This window comes from Plectrocnemia conspersa, unplaced genomic scaffold, assembly GCF_051122295.1.
Source record: "Plectrocnemia conspersa isolate PC_06_02 unplaced genomic scaffold, ASM5112229v1 ptg000004l, whole genome shotgun sequence".
Classification (NCBI taxonomy): domain Eukaryota; kingdom Metazoa; phylum Arthropoda; class Insecta; order Trichoptera; family Polycentropodidae; genus Plectrocnemia; species Plectrocnemia conspersa.
In genome coordinates this window covers 11,308,460-11,326,098 of record NW_028277168.1, presented here as the reverse complement: position 1 = coordinate 11,326,098, position 17,639 = coordinate 11,308,460, and the positions used below count along the sequence as shown (strand labels likewise).

Here is a 17,639-nt window from a genome sequence, read left to right as displayed (position 1 = left end):
TCCAAACATGCACTTTTAGATAACCAACGTACTTCTGTGCTAAGTAGTAAACGATTATAGTCATAAGTCATCATCATTTTTCAAACAAAGTTGAGCAAATAGTCACTAATAACTGCACTAATGACATAATGTAGTGATTCATGCAAACGTTCACAAGGTTTTTTGCGACCAAATAATGTCGATGAATGACACAATGTACCGATAATACATTCGGTATAGCTTGTTTTAAGTATGCCAGAAAGCCTCGGTGTCGTCCTACCATTGCTGGAGCACCATCAGTAGCAACGGAGATGATATTAGTCAATGGTATAGCTTTTACATCGAAAAATCTTCTTAATTCAGTAAATAACGTTACACCTTTCGTATCAGTTTCCAAACATTTAGCAAATAACAATTCTTGTGAATTTTTTATTCATTGTTATTTATTTTAACTTTCATATTAATAAAAATGTGTCAGATTTTTTTGATTGTCAGATTGAAACTTGCACAACAAATGAATCTTGCAACAATATTTGCAAACTAGAACACTAGCTTTGGTAGCTAGTTGGTTACGGGATATAGCTAGTGAGCTTCTCCTTCCACGAGCCAATTCATTTTAACATAAAGCCTGCTTATTGTCCTTGCTAGAGACAGATTGCAAATAAAAAGAGTTTTTAAAATTAAAAAATAAGACCAACGAGGATTTTAATATAACAATGTAATGACTCTTAAGAAAATTAGTACTAATATTCAAAAATCGTTAAAAGAATGAAATCAAAAGCAAATAAAATTCACAAACTTATGCATAGCATATATGTAAAACAACAACTTGCTTAAAAATATGTTTTAGTTTCTTAAACTATTTAAAAGTTAATAGATTAATTGAGTATATTGTAATTGCAAAGCAATGAACATATATTTTAACTAATAGATTTTTCACTTGCAATAATTGTATATTATATTTCACTTATTTTAAATTTACATTATATTATTTAATATATAAATATAAAGATACAGTTTTTATTTAAGGTATATTTATGTAAACTTAAAAAAATGTCCAAAACGTGAAATTGATTCACTCAATGTCAATTTAATTTATATTTAAACAGGAAAAACTATCCATAATCATTATGATTATTAAATTTAATTTTTCAGAAATATAAATTTTATTTGATTATTCTTTAAATATTTTCGATACAAAAACATTTACACATATAAATAATAAATGTCATAATTTTATTTACACCTAGTACGAAATGTTTTATATACATCTATCATTCATACAACATTAAAAATACTTTTGATAATTTACTTATAAATACTAAATTTATAATTTCTGTTTTTTAAGTTCATTAATAATTTAAAATATCAATCTTTGGTTTAAATTATATTTACAAAAATAAAGATTATTTTAATGAAAGATCTTAAAATAAATAACTGTCAATATTTCAAAGAATGCTTATATCATTTACAAGCATGAGGTAGTAAATATAATATAAAATTCATTTTTAATTAAATATATTTATATATACAAATACAACTAGAATTTATAAAGCACATGTTTCAGGTTTAATTTAATCTATGTTTCACCATTGAGAAATTATCGTTAAAGGAATGTGATTACATGCTTTATAAACTGATATATAACATAATACACTTATTTGATCACTTTCGAATTAATATATAATATAAATTATTAAAATCTAGATGGCCCTTCCTCTTCTGTTTTATCACTCGTGTCCTCTGTGAGTAAAATAATAAGTTATTATTCATATTCAATGGTAGTTAAAAATGTTTTATAATGTTTGTTCACTCACCGACGTCATCTTTCTTCTTATTATATTCAGGATCGTTCCACGGTTGAACTACGCACTTTCCGAATAATAACCAAAACAGATTGCATAAAAAGTAAATGGCAGATGACAAAAAGAATATTGGTCGCCATGCCTCTGCTTCATCTTCTTTCTAAAATCATAATTTATGTACATTAATATAATTCAAGTTAAATATAATTATTCACTAGTCATGTTTTGTATATAACTTACACCTTCCGGCAGCATCATACCGACAGAAAGTGGAGCGACTATCGACAGAATGTTTGCAATGCCGTTCGTTATACCCATTAGCACTCCACCAAAGTTGGGAGCCAAATCAATGTGGTTAACCTGAAAAATCATATATAATTAAAATGATATATCGATATTTATAGCTATTTATATAATTTATTTTATGTATCTCACCTGAAAACCGACGTAATGACCAGCATTAATTCCGACTGTAAGCGTTAATAATCCGACGGCAGTTACTAAATCGTTTGGCACATACGACAGACCGATCAAAGCAATTGCTGGACCCCAATGACCTTTAAAAAATGAATTTATAAGGTATTAATTACCACAAACATTTTAAATTTTTTCTTATAATATCTTGTTTTTAGATGTCAATTTTATGTTTAAAAAATTGGGTTTAGGTTTGTGTCTAAAATTATACCCAAATCTTGTAAAAGGTTTTTGATTTCAATAACATGTGTTTATAAATCTATTATTAATTATAATAAATTATAATTAAGGATTTTTAAAGTAGAAAAAGAGGAATTTTCTATACACAAATTGATACAAAAAATTATAGCATTTTATTTTTATTATTTATTGGTAATGCATTATTTGCTTAGATTAAACACTAACCTAATTTTTATATACATCTATATGCTGATTGTATCTGTAACTAATTTCATGCGTTATACACAAATCTGGCGCCTTATTATATTAATCAAAATATGTTAAAACATACCTATTGTATTTGCAACCTTTCTTGCCACGGTAATAGATAAAATCTGATTATTGATGATGTAATCTGAACCAAAACTGAAGACAAAGCTCAACAGCCACATAACCAAATACGGGAGAGCTGAGAGCATTCCATTCTGTTGAACATAAAATACATTATAAAAAAATATATGTCAACAGTACTATTTTCTCTATGGAACTGGCGCATCCTTAAAATATATTAGAATATTTATACTAAAAATATAAACATTTTAAAAGACTAAATAAAACTACATTTTATTATACACAACTTATTTTTAATGTGACTATTACTTTTGCCTACATACAAGAAGTGATGTTTTAGAAACTTTGTTCTGCTATTTAATCATACCTATTGATTAGGAATATTGGTAATTTGGTTTGATTCAGACGGTTGCTATATACTCTTCTGTAAAGTTGTGATAATTTGGAATCATGGAACGCAGTAAAATAACAAAGAACAATCAGTATATTCTTAAAGAAGGACTTTATATACATCCAGCAACTACATGTGTATTTGCTGGATGTATATAATAACCAACCTACTAATAAAACCCGCGTTCCTTACTTCAATCCATAATCAAAAAATCAATTGAAGAAAGATAACAACCAAAAAAAAGCTCTGTATAAAAATTATGCCATGATTTCCATTGGGATGTTTTTAATCTCGTTATTTTGGAACTGTGAAAGGATAGTTCTTATATATTATCTTTTAAATACAGTATCAATCTATTAAATATACTACTGTGACAATCTTTGGCCAAGATGTGACCATGAAAGATATTCTCTCAGCGCATACTGTAGCATGATAGTGCAAGACTGCATTCCGCTTACCGCGCATGGAATTATTACAACATTATCCTTATTCGCTAATTTAGAGCTTAGTGTATATATTAAAATATATTAAATTACTAACACATATTAAAATAAAATGCGTTATAATCATTGAAAAGAACAATAAGTGAATGAGTAATCATAACTTTACAAAACTTCTGGAGGATCAATAGGATCTAAAATAGCTTATTTCTACGCAAAGCTTTGCATATACATATATGATCATTATACTGTATTAGTTTTACACGTTTAAGAACAAAAAGAGCGCCACTATTCAAACAGCTGTCTGTATTTGCTATAGGTAATTAACTCACACTTTTAATATCGACACCTAAAACAGAGCCCATGTACGAAGGCATCTCAGTTAAAAGCATCCAGAATCCCCAATTTTGTCCACAGTGCACCACTATCAAAGCGTAGAATGGTAAACTTGTGAAGATTGCTCTCCATGGAGTCTGGTAAACCTATAAATACATATTAATTATCATTTTATTCATTTTGTGGTGAGGTGTGGTTATGAATCAATACCTTCTTTTCGCCTTCGTGTCCGAGAGCGCATTGTATGAAAAGTTTTTCTTCTTCACTTATGAATCGCGCTGTGGCTGGTGAATTAGCACCCAATACTAACCACAATATAGCCCATACAATAGCAGCACCACCCATGATGTAGAATATTGACGGCCATCCCCAAGAGCCTCCGCCGAGTTGTCCGGCCAATGGAAGAGCCACAACCGTTCCGAATTGAGCACCTTAATAAATACATAATATAAAATTAGTATAGAAAATATAATATAATTCTTTATAATAATTCATTATCAGACCACATTTACTTCATTTTTAATCATTTTTGATTGTTAAATAGTAATCTTATTTTATTTTATATATATGCATGAGATTTAAACAGTTTATAATTGCATTGAGAAACTTTTAAAATATACCACATTTAATCTATTATACAATAGAGCATTTGTAATAATGACTTTGCAGACCAATTTAAAACCGTCAACCACTTTTATGCAAACTCAAGTATGGCAAGGATTGGTTGAAATCTGATGATTGCATGCAGAATTGTCGATAGACGAAAGAGGTTTCTTCTTATAGGTTCAAGATCTATTTATTATATACTTTTAAAAAAGATCTTGATATATTTACTATTCACAAATGCATGTGAATCGGTGACTCAATGTCCCACGTTCTTCGAACAGTATCTTCCAAGGTCTCTGAGCTTCTAGGAAATCTTTCTTATATTCTCAGCTAGAGCGGGCAGATTATCTTTATAAAAAAATATTGTCTACAACCGGCAAATATTCTTTACTGACTTATCATATTGCATACATAGCACAAATGTATGAATGAAATTGGGAATAGCATATTGATATGCTAATGGAAAGGTAAACATGTTTTTTAATACTTTTAATAGGACTAAACAAATAGTAGTGTACTATATAGCAAAATAAAATTTAGTAGACCTTACACTTAATGAGGTAAAGCTTGTTTTATTTGCAAAGCTATTGAAAAATATGATAATTCATAAATAAATCATCAAAATAAAGAGGGTTAAATTGATTCCCACAATAGCATAGTAATAATATCTATACTTAAAAGGTAACAGCACAAATTGCAAAAACATTATAATTCTATATGTTTGCCTGTAAAGTATTCTCAACCATTCCTTGGTGTTCGTGCTGGTAATTTTTGAAAGAAAAATCACAAAGAAGATTTTGACTAACAAGGCATAAGGATGGGGCCATACAGAAAAAAATCACTACATTTTGTAGGTCGCAAAAACTACATAGAAAGAAATGAATGCCTTTCATCCATATTATTGAATTATATAAATAGTGTTATTTTATAATTAGCTAAAATACCAAATAACATTCATCTAATCTTCAAGTGTCCAGTCTCGGTGTTCCCCAACCTATTTCGTAGAGATTTATGTAGAGATTTGTAGCTCTTTCAGTGAATGGTATAATTTTAAACAGTTTCCATTTGTTATATTCTAGTTCTTGTTGTATACTATTATATTTACTGAACAGTTTAAGCAAATTTTGGACAGTGTGTACAAAACAAAACATGCAAATGAATAGGACGTTCACTTTTTCCGGAATTAACAATAAGAGTGCGATCCTTTTACAATTAGTCAATAGACAATATTTTAAAGGTTATTCATGTATTGTATTATGGCCAAGGTTATAGATATTGATTCTAGATGTCACACTTATAAATATAAATTATAACTTATTTACCTGCATATACAAATGTAACAAATCTTCCTCTTTCTGCAGGAATTGCCCATTTTCCGAGTAACGCATGAGTCGAAGGATAGAAAGATCCTTGGAAGAAACCTTGCAATACACGACATGCACATACAGCACCCCAGCCACCCTATAATTTATAATTCAATATTATGGAACTACTATACAATGAGATTTTTTTATTGTATCGTATAATTACCTGAATGGCAGCTATTGGTATAAGCAAACACAATATGGCATTTGCTAACAATGATACGAGCAACAGTAGTTTTCCTCCAAACCGTTCAGCTATGACTCCAGCTGGAATTTGTGATATAATGTACCCCCAGAAGAATGAACTCAAAATTGTGTCTTGTGTTGATTTACTCCAGTCGAATACCTTGAGAGATAAAAATAGTATTAATAATATAAGCACTTTTTATCGTTGTTTATATCTTTTCTGTTATAAACAGTCAGTAATTCATTGGGCAAATAATATTAATAAATAATTTTCTGATAATAATCTGACTTTCAAAGCTGATGAAATTAATGTAAACTCTTTCTTATTTATGAATATTGATAAAGAAGATCACTTTATACTGACTGTAAATATTGGACAGAGTATAGGTATTGAATAATATATAATTTTCTCACTGGGACGTCTGCTGTTGATGAATTGTGTGTGGTCATCGCTACGATTCCTACACTTAAACTAACTCGAATTCCATAAGCTACGACTAATCCTAAGAATATAAGGAGTATTTGTAAATGCCGTATTCCTATTACTCCATCTGAAATTAAAAATACTAAATTAAAATACAAAAAAACAAAGCTCAATATAAGTATAATTTTAAGTAAATAACATAGCATTAAATATATATTAATATTAAAAATATTAAAATTGTAGTGTAAGTCAGTTGAAATGCTTAATATTTTTTATATTGTTATTTATTAAACTAAGAAGGTACAAATAACATATTTTCTATATATAGAAACCCCTAGAAAAAAAATCTTGTGCACCACCTGCTGCACATCTTCTTTGGAACTGAACCGCTTTTCTTTTATTGCCTCTTTGAGCGATCCAAAGAGGCAATAAAATACAGGAGAGGTGGGAATACGTGTACTCAAAAGTACGATATGATCAATGTAAAGTAGTAGTCCTCTTAGGGAAACTTTTGTGAAGTTTCTCATGGTCAACTCGTGACGCTGGTTGAATCCTGAGTTGAATTGAGTGGTACTCTGAGTTCTAATGAGAGTACTGTTAAAAATAGTACTGTTAAACCCACACCAGTTCTTATAAAGAAGCAAGATTATTTTTTTCGGGTGGCTCTTTATATGCTAAACCATTGTGGTTTCATTGGTAAATAAAGCTAATTATTGATGATATCTGCGTATGCCATACCAGTAATATTGCTTGACATAAAAAAGTGTCATTGTAATTTTTGCGCAGTTTCGGTACGATAGTATCGCATAAATATAGGTAGCAAATTAAAATTCATATCAAGCAGCACTTTTTCTTCACAACAATGTTGCTGGTTCCTGTCAGGAAACAATAAGTTTGAATTTTAATTTTGTAGTTAGCTAATATGTAATCTTCTTGACAGTCACTTTCTTAAACTGCAAAAAAAATTGGATTTTGGTGTATGTTCCAAGTGCGGCGGTTATTTTAAGCTACTGCTGTTTCTTGAGGTTACGTGTCACTTTTGTACTGTCGAATCACTCCTCATGGCAGTAGAGCAGTGTTTTGAATTTTTATTTCATTTTAAAGATGTCCATTTAACTACTCTCATATATAACCTTGAATGTATATACAATAAACTTTTTTACCCTTTCAATTTTAGAATCCAAACAATTTTTGCAAATTACGTCGATATTATATTATGAAGTAATAATATTAGAAATAACCTTGATGAAAATTGCATTTGTATACTAATGTGTTTTTTACTATTAAATTAAAAATTGTACATACATACAGTTTTTTTTTATTTATTTACGAAATATCACGAAGCGTATATAGGAGGCTCAAAAATACAACAGACAGTGTCGTATTTTCTCTTTTCCTGTTTGACTTTTGCCCGTTTTATAGGTGTAATAAAAATATAAAATAATACACGAAATGATAATAAAAAACATAATCTGTTTTTGCCAGCAATCAGTGTAATTAATAATATTTATTAGATATATGTTCATATATATGTTTATACAAATTATACTATTTTATAAATTAACTCTTATCTGATCATTTTATGTTACTTAAAAAATATTGCTAGTTAAGTATCAACGTAAATTTAATATAATTAGTATAAATTACAAGCTTTCTAAGATGGCAAGTGTAAAGGTGTATTCAATGTACCTAATAAATATTTAATATTATACTAGTTACGTCACAATCGTAAAACTTGTTATATACTATGTATATAATTGGTAAAACTGTGCATAGGAAAAATACTGTAAAGATAAAATTAGCACGCTGCATTTATGTTTAAATGTATCTTTCTATAAAAGTGACATATTGTGAGCCGTTAGAAAAAATGTGAGCCCTTCATATATTATAGTTATTTATTTTATGTTACTTGTTAAATCTTATATGTGTGTATATGTTTATTATCTAGGCTTTAATCAGGTAACATATTTATTTGCGTAGTCTTTAAGACCCTGCTCAAAACATAAATATCCCTTAATTATACAAACCTCTTATATAAATAGGTATGTGTATTGCCGGTCATAATTATTCAATATTTTTTTAGTTGCAGTATTTTGTACATCGTTACTTTTTAGGTCTATGGAAAATATACATAATTCAATAAACGTAAATATATCTTAGAAAAAAGGTTGTATTTTATTATAAATATATTCTCATATATATATTCTAAACAAAAACAGAAAATTTGAAATATTATATTTTTACCAGCTTATGACGCGAGATAATATTATTTTTGCATTTTATGTAAACATTCAGTATATTACTGTACATTCGAATAGTAAAGATACTCAAGTACGAAAAATATTTATAAAAGATTATTATATTGCTTTATTTATGTTTTAGCATAGACCCAATGTATTTGGCGAGTTTGTGTTTGAGTTACAAAACTAACGTGATCAAAGTCTCACGCCTACTTTTTTTTTCGACACCCAACGCGCGAATATATTATAGCGGATACAATCATTTTATCGATTGCTAATTGTCATTACAGGGTTTTTTAACTACTTATGCAGAAAAATATTGTGATAAAATATCTAAAATTCTATTAAATATGAATTTTTCAAAATAATATTGAAATATTATTCGTAACATAAATATTCTTATAAATGGCAAATATCGTTAAAAAAATATTGACATATATTATCAATTAATGTTACATTCTAATAAAAAATTGTTTTGATTTAATTTGTTTAAAGTTAAAAATATAATTTTTATATAAGTCGTTAAGAACAATATGTGGACTAATATATTTTAATAGTACGAAAATTTTAATGGTGTTAATTTCAAGCGCGTTCGATGCGACACATTCCCTTTCGTTCGCTCACGTGTTAAGTGACGAGAGTGAGTGAGAAGTGCCGCAGAAGTAACGCAGTCCCGTATCTCTCATTCACTCTCGTCACTTAACATGCGAGCTAGTGAAACGGAATGTATCTCATCGTACGCGCCTGGTTAATTTGTACCCCACTCACACTTTTTTTGTTATGTACGTTAAAGGCTAAAATAGTATTGACTAATAAATAGCAGTCTATGATTAACATGTACTTGATTTTATTAAAATTAAAATTGTAGTTCTTAAAAATAATAGTTGCGAAACCTAATAAGACGCAACATTTTCTAAAAATTGCATTAAAAAAATGCACCACGGGATCAAACGGTCTTGTATTATTTAACTTGCGACTAACTTCATGTGCTATACGTGAATTTAGCTGATTCTTATATCAAATTTAAGCTTAAAAATGTCACTCAACATACTATATTTGATATAATTGGTTTATCATAACTGAATTATTGGTTAGGTAAGCTGTAAAGTATTTACCTAAGCCCAATTGTTTATTTTCAGTTACGTTAACTCTTCGTTGATTTTAAAATGTTAATTATGCTAATAAGTGTATACTAATTTGTAAGATCATCACATATATTAAATTCATATATCTGGTTGATATTGAAAGTATGTTTTTAGCTATGCGAAGGATTATTTTGCGAATGTCAAATCATTCAATGCATTAATACAAGGTTCACCGTAAAAAATTTGATGCGAATAAAAAATGAGTTAATCATAACCAGTTTTATCCAGTTCAAAAGCAATTTGCAAAAAAACTACATTATGTACGAATAGTAATGTAGGTACATACTTAATATTGTGTTATACAATTTAAAAAAATAATTAATACAAATTACCATATACTGAATCCATTGTAATATTTATGTATTTTTAACGTGAATCATGTAACACGACTGACTTGAAACATCGTTAACGGACGTTTGATATTATTTATTTTTAATGTCTACTTTAATTAAAAATTATATATTGATAATTAAATTACTGGCATTTTAAACAGTAAAATAAATATAATACATGAAATATAACTTAAATTATTGAGATGCATAGGTAAAATAAAATTAACTGATTAAGGCTACGGAAACATCTACGTTAAATCAAAATACGTGTATGCTGTCGTACTCAACTATAGTCATGAATAACTGATTGTTGACACTGACCTCCAGAGAACATATAACCATTGACCGACAATAAACGTGCCTAACATTTTTATTACGGTTTATAATAATTACATTTGCGTGTTTGAGCATCGGAATTTAATAAATACAATCGAAACAATAATCGTTAATAATATTATCGTCAATTTCCTCTTTTTTATGACGTATTAAATTTGATAGATGATTGCAATATAATATTAAATTAAATTTAATTGGATTGATTCAAAGCGAAAGAAAATAATTGGATGTTCTCAAATATCGAGTGATATTTGGAAATCTTCTCGTGTTGTTGAAGTTTTATTTATCAATGGATTCTTGATAACCCATTAAGACAAACATACGTATATGAACTTTTTTCTTATCAATAACATTTAATCGATGCACTGTGGAAAATAATAATTTATACACGAGCGCTTTCATCAACTGATTATATGTTTTCAATACGCATAGGTCAATATATATTGATTTCTTTATATGGGATAGATGCGTGGAAAGCTAAAGAATATTTTTTTCTTCTTACATACAAAACATATTTATTTGCCACTACAAAACTTTTAATAATCAACATTTACAACAATAACATATTTTTGATTAAGTTAATAAAGTTGGCAATGAGTTTTTTAACACTAAAAGATCTCTTATTTTTTCTTAAATTTATAAAAATGTGACGTATAAAACATATTCAAGGGCTAATAAATTTATTTAGGTTATATAAAATTTAAGGTAATAAAAAACGCCAAGATCGAATCATTTGCAAAAAATGTAAATTTTAACTTGATTCATAAATAACTATCTTTAATAAAAATATACATGTAGTCTGAAATATAGTAAAATAGTTTAAGAATATTTTGTATCAGAGATAAGATAGCTCGATTTATTGTAAATATATATTATTATTATTCTAGCACGTGTATTTTTTTATTTTAATAAGCAAATAATTGTTAATAAATTTAATTACTGCCAAATGTACAAAATATGAAGTGTGTGTGCTCACATACATATGTACATAGACTAATGAAACAGCAATTGTATATCAATAAAAAATAAATTTATTACAATAACAGGATTTTGTAAAATAAATTATTATGATTAACCCTTTGAAGTCCATTTTTTTTTAGTAAGTGTTGCCCTAAGTGCAAGCCATTTTGAATGAATATATGTAATTAAATATATTCATTCAAAATGTAGCTTAAATCAAGTATGTTTAATGGTTAAAAGGCTGGACTCTAGATCTTTTAACCATTATATATATTTTATGTAAGCTACTTATTCTATAATTCATTCAGGATTAACAATAAGAAGCCCATTTAATGTGGTTTATGGGGATTAAAAATATATAGATACTCTAAATGACATGAAAAAATCTTGAATTGGAATTGGCAACGGATCTGGGTTTCAGCCCTCCTTCTTTTCGATCAAAGAGCTATTTTTATTAGTCTGTTCAAATAATTATTACATAGTTAACTGCAATATTTGCAACCAAGTAAAAAATCGCTTTAATATTTACTAGCTTTGTACTATTATCTCCCCAATATCCATAGTAAATTTATCTCAAATATTTACTGTTACTTCTAAAAATTTGAAATATTGCAACTCATTAATTATTTAACGTAAATTGTAATTTATGTATGTATGTTTAAAACTATTTTAATAAAGGTGCCTCTTTACGAGCTTGTAGCGCGATATTATAAGCGCGTATGTATCACTAAACATTTCTCACTACACTGTGTTACAATCGTATATTTCGATATATTTATAATTTATGTATTAAATGAAAATATTCAGCAATCATGTATACAGAGCTAATATTATATAATAATATACTATTATATAATGTTACTGTATTTTTTATATATATTATGTTATATTTTGGATTATTATATACCCGTGTAACCTTGATAAGTGTCAAAGCTAAATAAATAGCACATCTCATTAAATAATAATAACATTAACACAATAATATCTACTTCAATTTTCGTTCTTCATATAGGCAGTACAAAAAGGTAATATTAAACTTCGCGGTTTAAGCCTTAAATTACCAAACGGATACAATTTTCATCCAATGAGCAAAATAAAAATTAATTATCCGAAAAAAACTGGTTAGTTGCGTATTTTTCGGTCATAAATATATTTTCTGTAACGCACACTATTTAGGAACAATTGAAAGGTTCTAAACGTTTTCGGTGTGAAATTTGTAAACAAATCTAGCCAGGGGAACGACTGTCGCGACAATAGCAAATTTGCGAAAATATGCTTATTTTTACATAACATCCGTAAAAGCTGCTATTGCTAAAATGTACTGTTGCTATTCAATAGAATTTTACGTAAGTTTAGAACGTGATCTTATTTGTTCATTTCTAGTTATGCTAAAAATATACTTATAACTCATTGAAAGTTGCAGTATTATGTTTCAATGTGTATCTAATCAATTTTTCGCTAAATACTTATATTATTTCAATAGACACATGCTTTACATATGTGAATATGTTTTGCTTAATGTAACACACTATGATTTATAGATTTACAAACATTAATTGAAGTATATGCTTAATAGCGGTGTAATATACTCTGATTTATAATATATGTATTCCTAATATTATATAATTCAATAAGATTGAGACGCAATTGCTATGCTGCGACGTAATTTGTTAATCTCCTAAAATCGAGTTATATGAACGTTTGTTTATAATGAAGCAATTTATCAGTATCATTCGTTTGAACGAAGCAATGAATCTATAGTATACTCGATACCGAAAACAGTACTGTACTTGTTAACTTTGTCACAGGGAAATGCGTCATATGTTTTATCGCTGGTTTTCCGAATCGATGGTGTACTTGTTACCTTAAGGAATGTGTCATAAAGAAATGCGTAAAGAGACAGCACTTGATCTTGAACTCGGAGAGAGAGAGAGAGAGTGACGGTCAGAGCCAATACAAAAGTGTACAAATCGTTCGTCCAGCCGATTCCTCCTCCCGGTCCTTAACAGCGCTAACTGAATTTCTGCGCCTCTTGGGTGCCGAAAAAGAGAGCGGGTGCGAGAATTTTAACTGTTGATGCCTGAGAAGGAGCCTCACCAAGCGCATTAAAATCAGAGATGAATTCGTTGAAAAAGTATGAGCTTGTTCTAAAGATATGTCAATTGCAAAATAAAACGCTTTTGAAATATCATCTAAATTTAATATATTTTCTGTATGAACATTTCTAGTAATAGACATTTATAAAAAGTACACTTTGTCACATAACTATCAAAAAATTTTCTATGTATACATATGTATTATGTAGTATACTAAGTTACTAAGCAAAACAGTAAAAAATATAAAAAAATATCAATCAAGAAATAGTGTCAATTTAAGAATATATTTTATGGGTGGTTTTTATGATATCATTATTATGAGTCCCAATGAGCGAGGTCAAAACATTTTTTTTTTCTGATACTAAATTTAACTAAAAGTTATAATCTTAATTGTTTATATAATATGTTTATACACATTTAATTATTTTATATTGTATAATACACGCCTACAAATGAGGCGTGCGAATATTAACTTAATAAGTTGTCGATTCTAGAATATGATAATTTATATGAATATGAAATATTCTCAATCGAAGGTAAAATACATTCTATTTTTTATGCAAGGATACGTGCTTTAGATAGTTATTAAAATATCTTTCAACCCAGGCTTACTAGACACATATCAAAAATAATCAAAATTTTCCATAATGTTTGCCATGGAAATTGTACATAACACATTAAATTTTAATCAAACATACTCTTAATACTATGCCTTTATAAAATGTTTATCTACATTTTAAAATTCAGATACAAGAATTATTGGTGATTTAATTGGCATTTGATTTAGATTGATTTACAATCTAGATTAAATGTGAATTTGATTGTTTCCGATGCGACACATTAAAAAGAATGCGATTCCCACCGCAAATTTATCAGTTTTTTATGAGAAAGATGAATCTATTGTTATCGATATGTCAAAGTGTCGAATAGTTAAGTAATTATCCAAAAAAATACTAATAAACTTATTAAAATAATACACGATTTAAACAATCATTCATTGAAGTGATAAAAAAATCAAGAAAAAATATAGACAACCACTTAACTGCCTATCATGCTTTACCTCAAATTTGTCATAAATATTACATTAGTATGAACGGTATTGAAGGACGCCCCAGATGCATTAAATTACACACAATTGAGATTATCACAGTATTACGTAATATCACTATCATATCGATTAGTACTGAATATGATAAGTTAGAATAAGCTATATAAACTGAAAATTAATGCTGATTAAACTGAAATTTTGATATACTATGTATTACACAATTCTGTATTAAAGATTATTTCAAGTCAATAAAATATATTTAGTTCAACTTTTATTGATAAGTTAAGTTAATACAATAATCTTTAACGATTAAAAAAAATGTAAATAATTCGTTTAATTATTTTTTTTTTAAATAAACAAAAATTGAGTCAAGTGATTAAGAAATGAAAACTTTGAAAAAGTTTTTTTTCAAATTATTACAAATATGGAGCTAGGACAAATATCTCGAAATTTGTTGTACTCCATTGTGCTCCCCAGCAGCTCCGTCATAAGTATGATCAATTAATTTTTCTGTAAATCCAAATTTCACCAAGGTATTATGAATATGATCGAAAAGAGCAACAGTTGTTCTATTGGGACTTATATTGATATCCACAAATCTCTTAAGTTACTAAGAGAGATTTCACACCTGCTCGGCTATTGATATGGAAAACCGGCAGCTCTCACTGCGAGACATTATATGTCTTTAGGCAGTTTCATTTATATTTTTTCTCTATTCATCTTAAATTTAGATAGTTTCAGTTAATTAAATTTATATATTTAATTAAAATTATATATAATATATTCGTTACAAACTCTTAAATGTATTTTTATGTTTTTTTGTTTAGATTAACTTAATGTAAAATTCCACTACCAGTGTCGTTAATAACTGGCAGTTAAACTATAATTATTCGGAGCAAATTAGGAAAACGATTCAGAAAATCTACCTTTATTTTCTTTACTTTAAATATTTGAGTCGCAAATAAGAGTCTGACTTAAATAATATAAACGACCGATGTTGAAAAAATTACATCATACATAAATGCGATAAGATACACAAATACTGATTAGTGCTGTCGATCTGCATTTTATGATAGTTACATACATATATTATATTTAATGTACATTATAATTAAAAATATTAATATAGTGAAAATACTATGATATAAAAATATTTTTATTAATTAACCAATATCTTTCATAATTTGATATTAATATATAAATGCAACTTTGGTTTTTTGGTTATTGTTATTAAAATTATCATAATAATTTGCTATAGATTATGAAATAAAGATGCTATTAAACTCAACTGGTTATTGGATAATCTTATCGATGAAAATCAAAATATATAGATTGCAATTTTAGTATAAAATGCGAAATAATGTACATATATGATAATTTAATAAGTTTGACAAATCGTGTGAAATTCATTACAACATAATTACTTAAAAAAATATTTCACGATTTTAACCTAAGTTATTTCTTATCTAAACATTCAAGTTAAGATGTATACGTTAATAATTATTAGGTAGTGATAATTATTTTGCGGAACAAAATTCCTTGATAGATAGCCATTGCATATTTTAGAGAAGTGCGTATTTTACTTTATTAATATTCTACGTATTGGTATCTCGTAAAAAAATAATTGTTTTAAATCATATTAAAGATGAACTAATATTTAAAATGTTCTAGTATTTACCATGTTTTTATATGTTATATTTTTGAGTACACGATATATTATCTACAATTTTCTAATAACAAAAATAATAAATTGATTGACATATATCGGATATTTATGTTAATGCAAATAATGTGGCATCAATAGCAGACACGATTAAACATTTATATATTGCTTGGGCTTCTTTAAACCAGTTAAAAGCTGTGATATCCAAAAAGCTGGCAATAAAATTGAACCGGAACATGTTTACAAAAAGATATGGTATAATTATAATTAAATAAATTATGTCAAATCTATTATTTATTCTAAATTTTATCAAGGTTTTGTAGCCTTGTAAGAAAAGTTAATTATTAATGAAATTTTATAATTTTTATTAGAAAATTTCCATATTAAAATAATGATAAGATATTTTTAATAAAGGATGATAACTTAAAACAATAAAATATACAGTATTAAAATATTTTTTTGAAGAAAGATTAACGTTATTTGAAGATAAAAAATATATGCTTTTTTAATTAAAAATTGTAGTTAATGAATAAAATATTGTCATTTAACTTCTGATGTCTATTAACTGATAGCTCTGCTTAAGGAAATAAAACACTGAATTAACTAGCTGATATATTGCTATTAAATAATTTCTTTCTTAGATTGAATAGTAATAAATTATTCATAGAGTTTGAGTAAAAATTATTACATTTTCCTAGAATCTCACTAACTTTTTAAAATTGTTTTTATAAATACTAAGTGCAGAGTATCTTTCACCGAATTATTTATTCAGCCGGAATATTTAATACCTTATATTATACTATGTATATATATAATTCAACATCAAAAATGCAAATGCGTATTAATGACTAACCGATAAGCAATCAAAATTTAAACTCACCATATTTTGGCACTTCGTCAGCCTTCATTTTGGCCTCGATGGTCTCAATGCCTTCTGTAGTTTTCACAGTCATGTTGTCTTTTCTTAATCCACTTGATTGTTTCTATGTTAAAGTATTCAGAACAATGGTCGCTTTAACACGTGAAGAATAAAAATAATACACACATCCGACTAGAAGAGAGCTTGCACACAAGTCGTAATTATAGCTGCATTGCTCTAACATAAGTTTATATTCGTGCGGTTAAATTAAACGTTAAACTTAGATTTTTGATTATGGAAATTCACTACATATATGTATATGCTTTAAGACAATATTTTGACATATACATGTCTAATAAAATATAGCTATTATGGTCAGATAGACGTCCGCTCTATCGACCGATCGGTCCTATAGTGGCGGGCATATGTCCTCACAGTGTAATAT

At 27.5% G+C, this 17,639-nt stretch overlaps 1 protein-coding gene across 1 annotated transcript; it reads right to left on the bottom strand.

Annotated features, from left to right (window-relative positions):
- Positions 1 to 1,480: 1,480 nt before the first annotated feature.
- Positions 1,481 to 17,610, bottom strand: LOC148235895 (putative inorganic phosphate cotransporter). Its single transcript, XM_088184664.1, has 11 exons — positions 17,216 to 17,610; positions 6,506 to 6,642; positions 6,072 to 6,251; positions 5,864 to 6,002; positions 4,146 to 4,366; positions 3,932 to 4,081; positions 2,770 to 2,902; positions 2,220 to 2,341; positions 2,025 to 2,144; positions 1,797 to 1,944; positions 1,481 to 1,722 (listed from the first exon to the last, which is right to left on the bottom strand). The coding sequence occupies exons 1-11, from the start codon at positions 17,286 to 17,288 to the stop codon at positions 1,676 to 1,678; spliced, it is 1,470 nt and encodes a 489-aa protein (XP_088040790.1). The 5' UTR covers positions 17,289 to 17,610; the 3' UTR covers positions 1,481 to 1,675.
- Between the last annotated feature and the right edge of the window lie 29 nt (positions 17,611 to 17,639).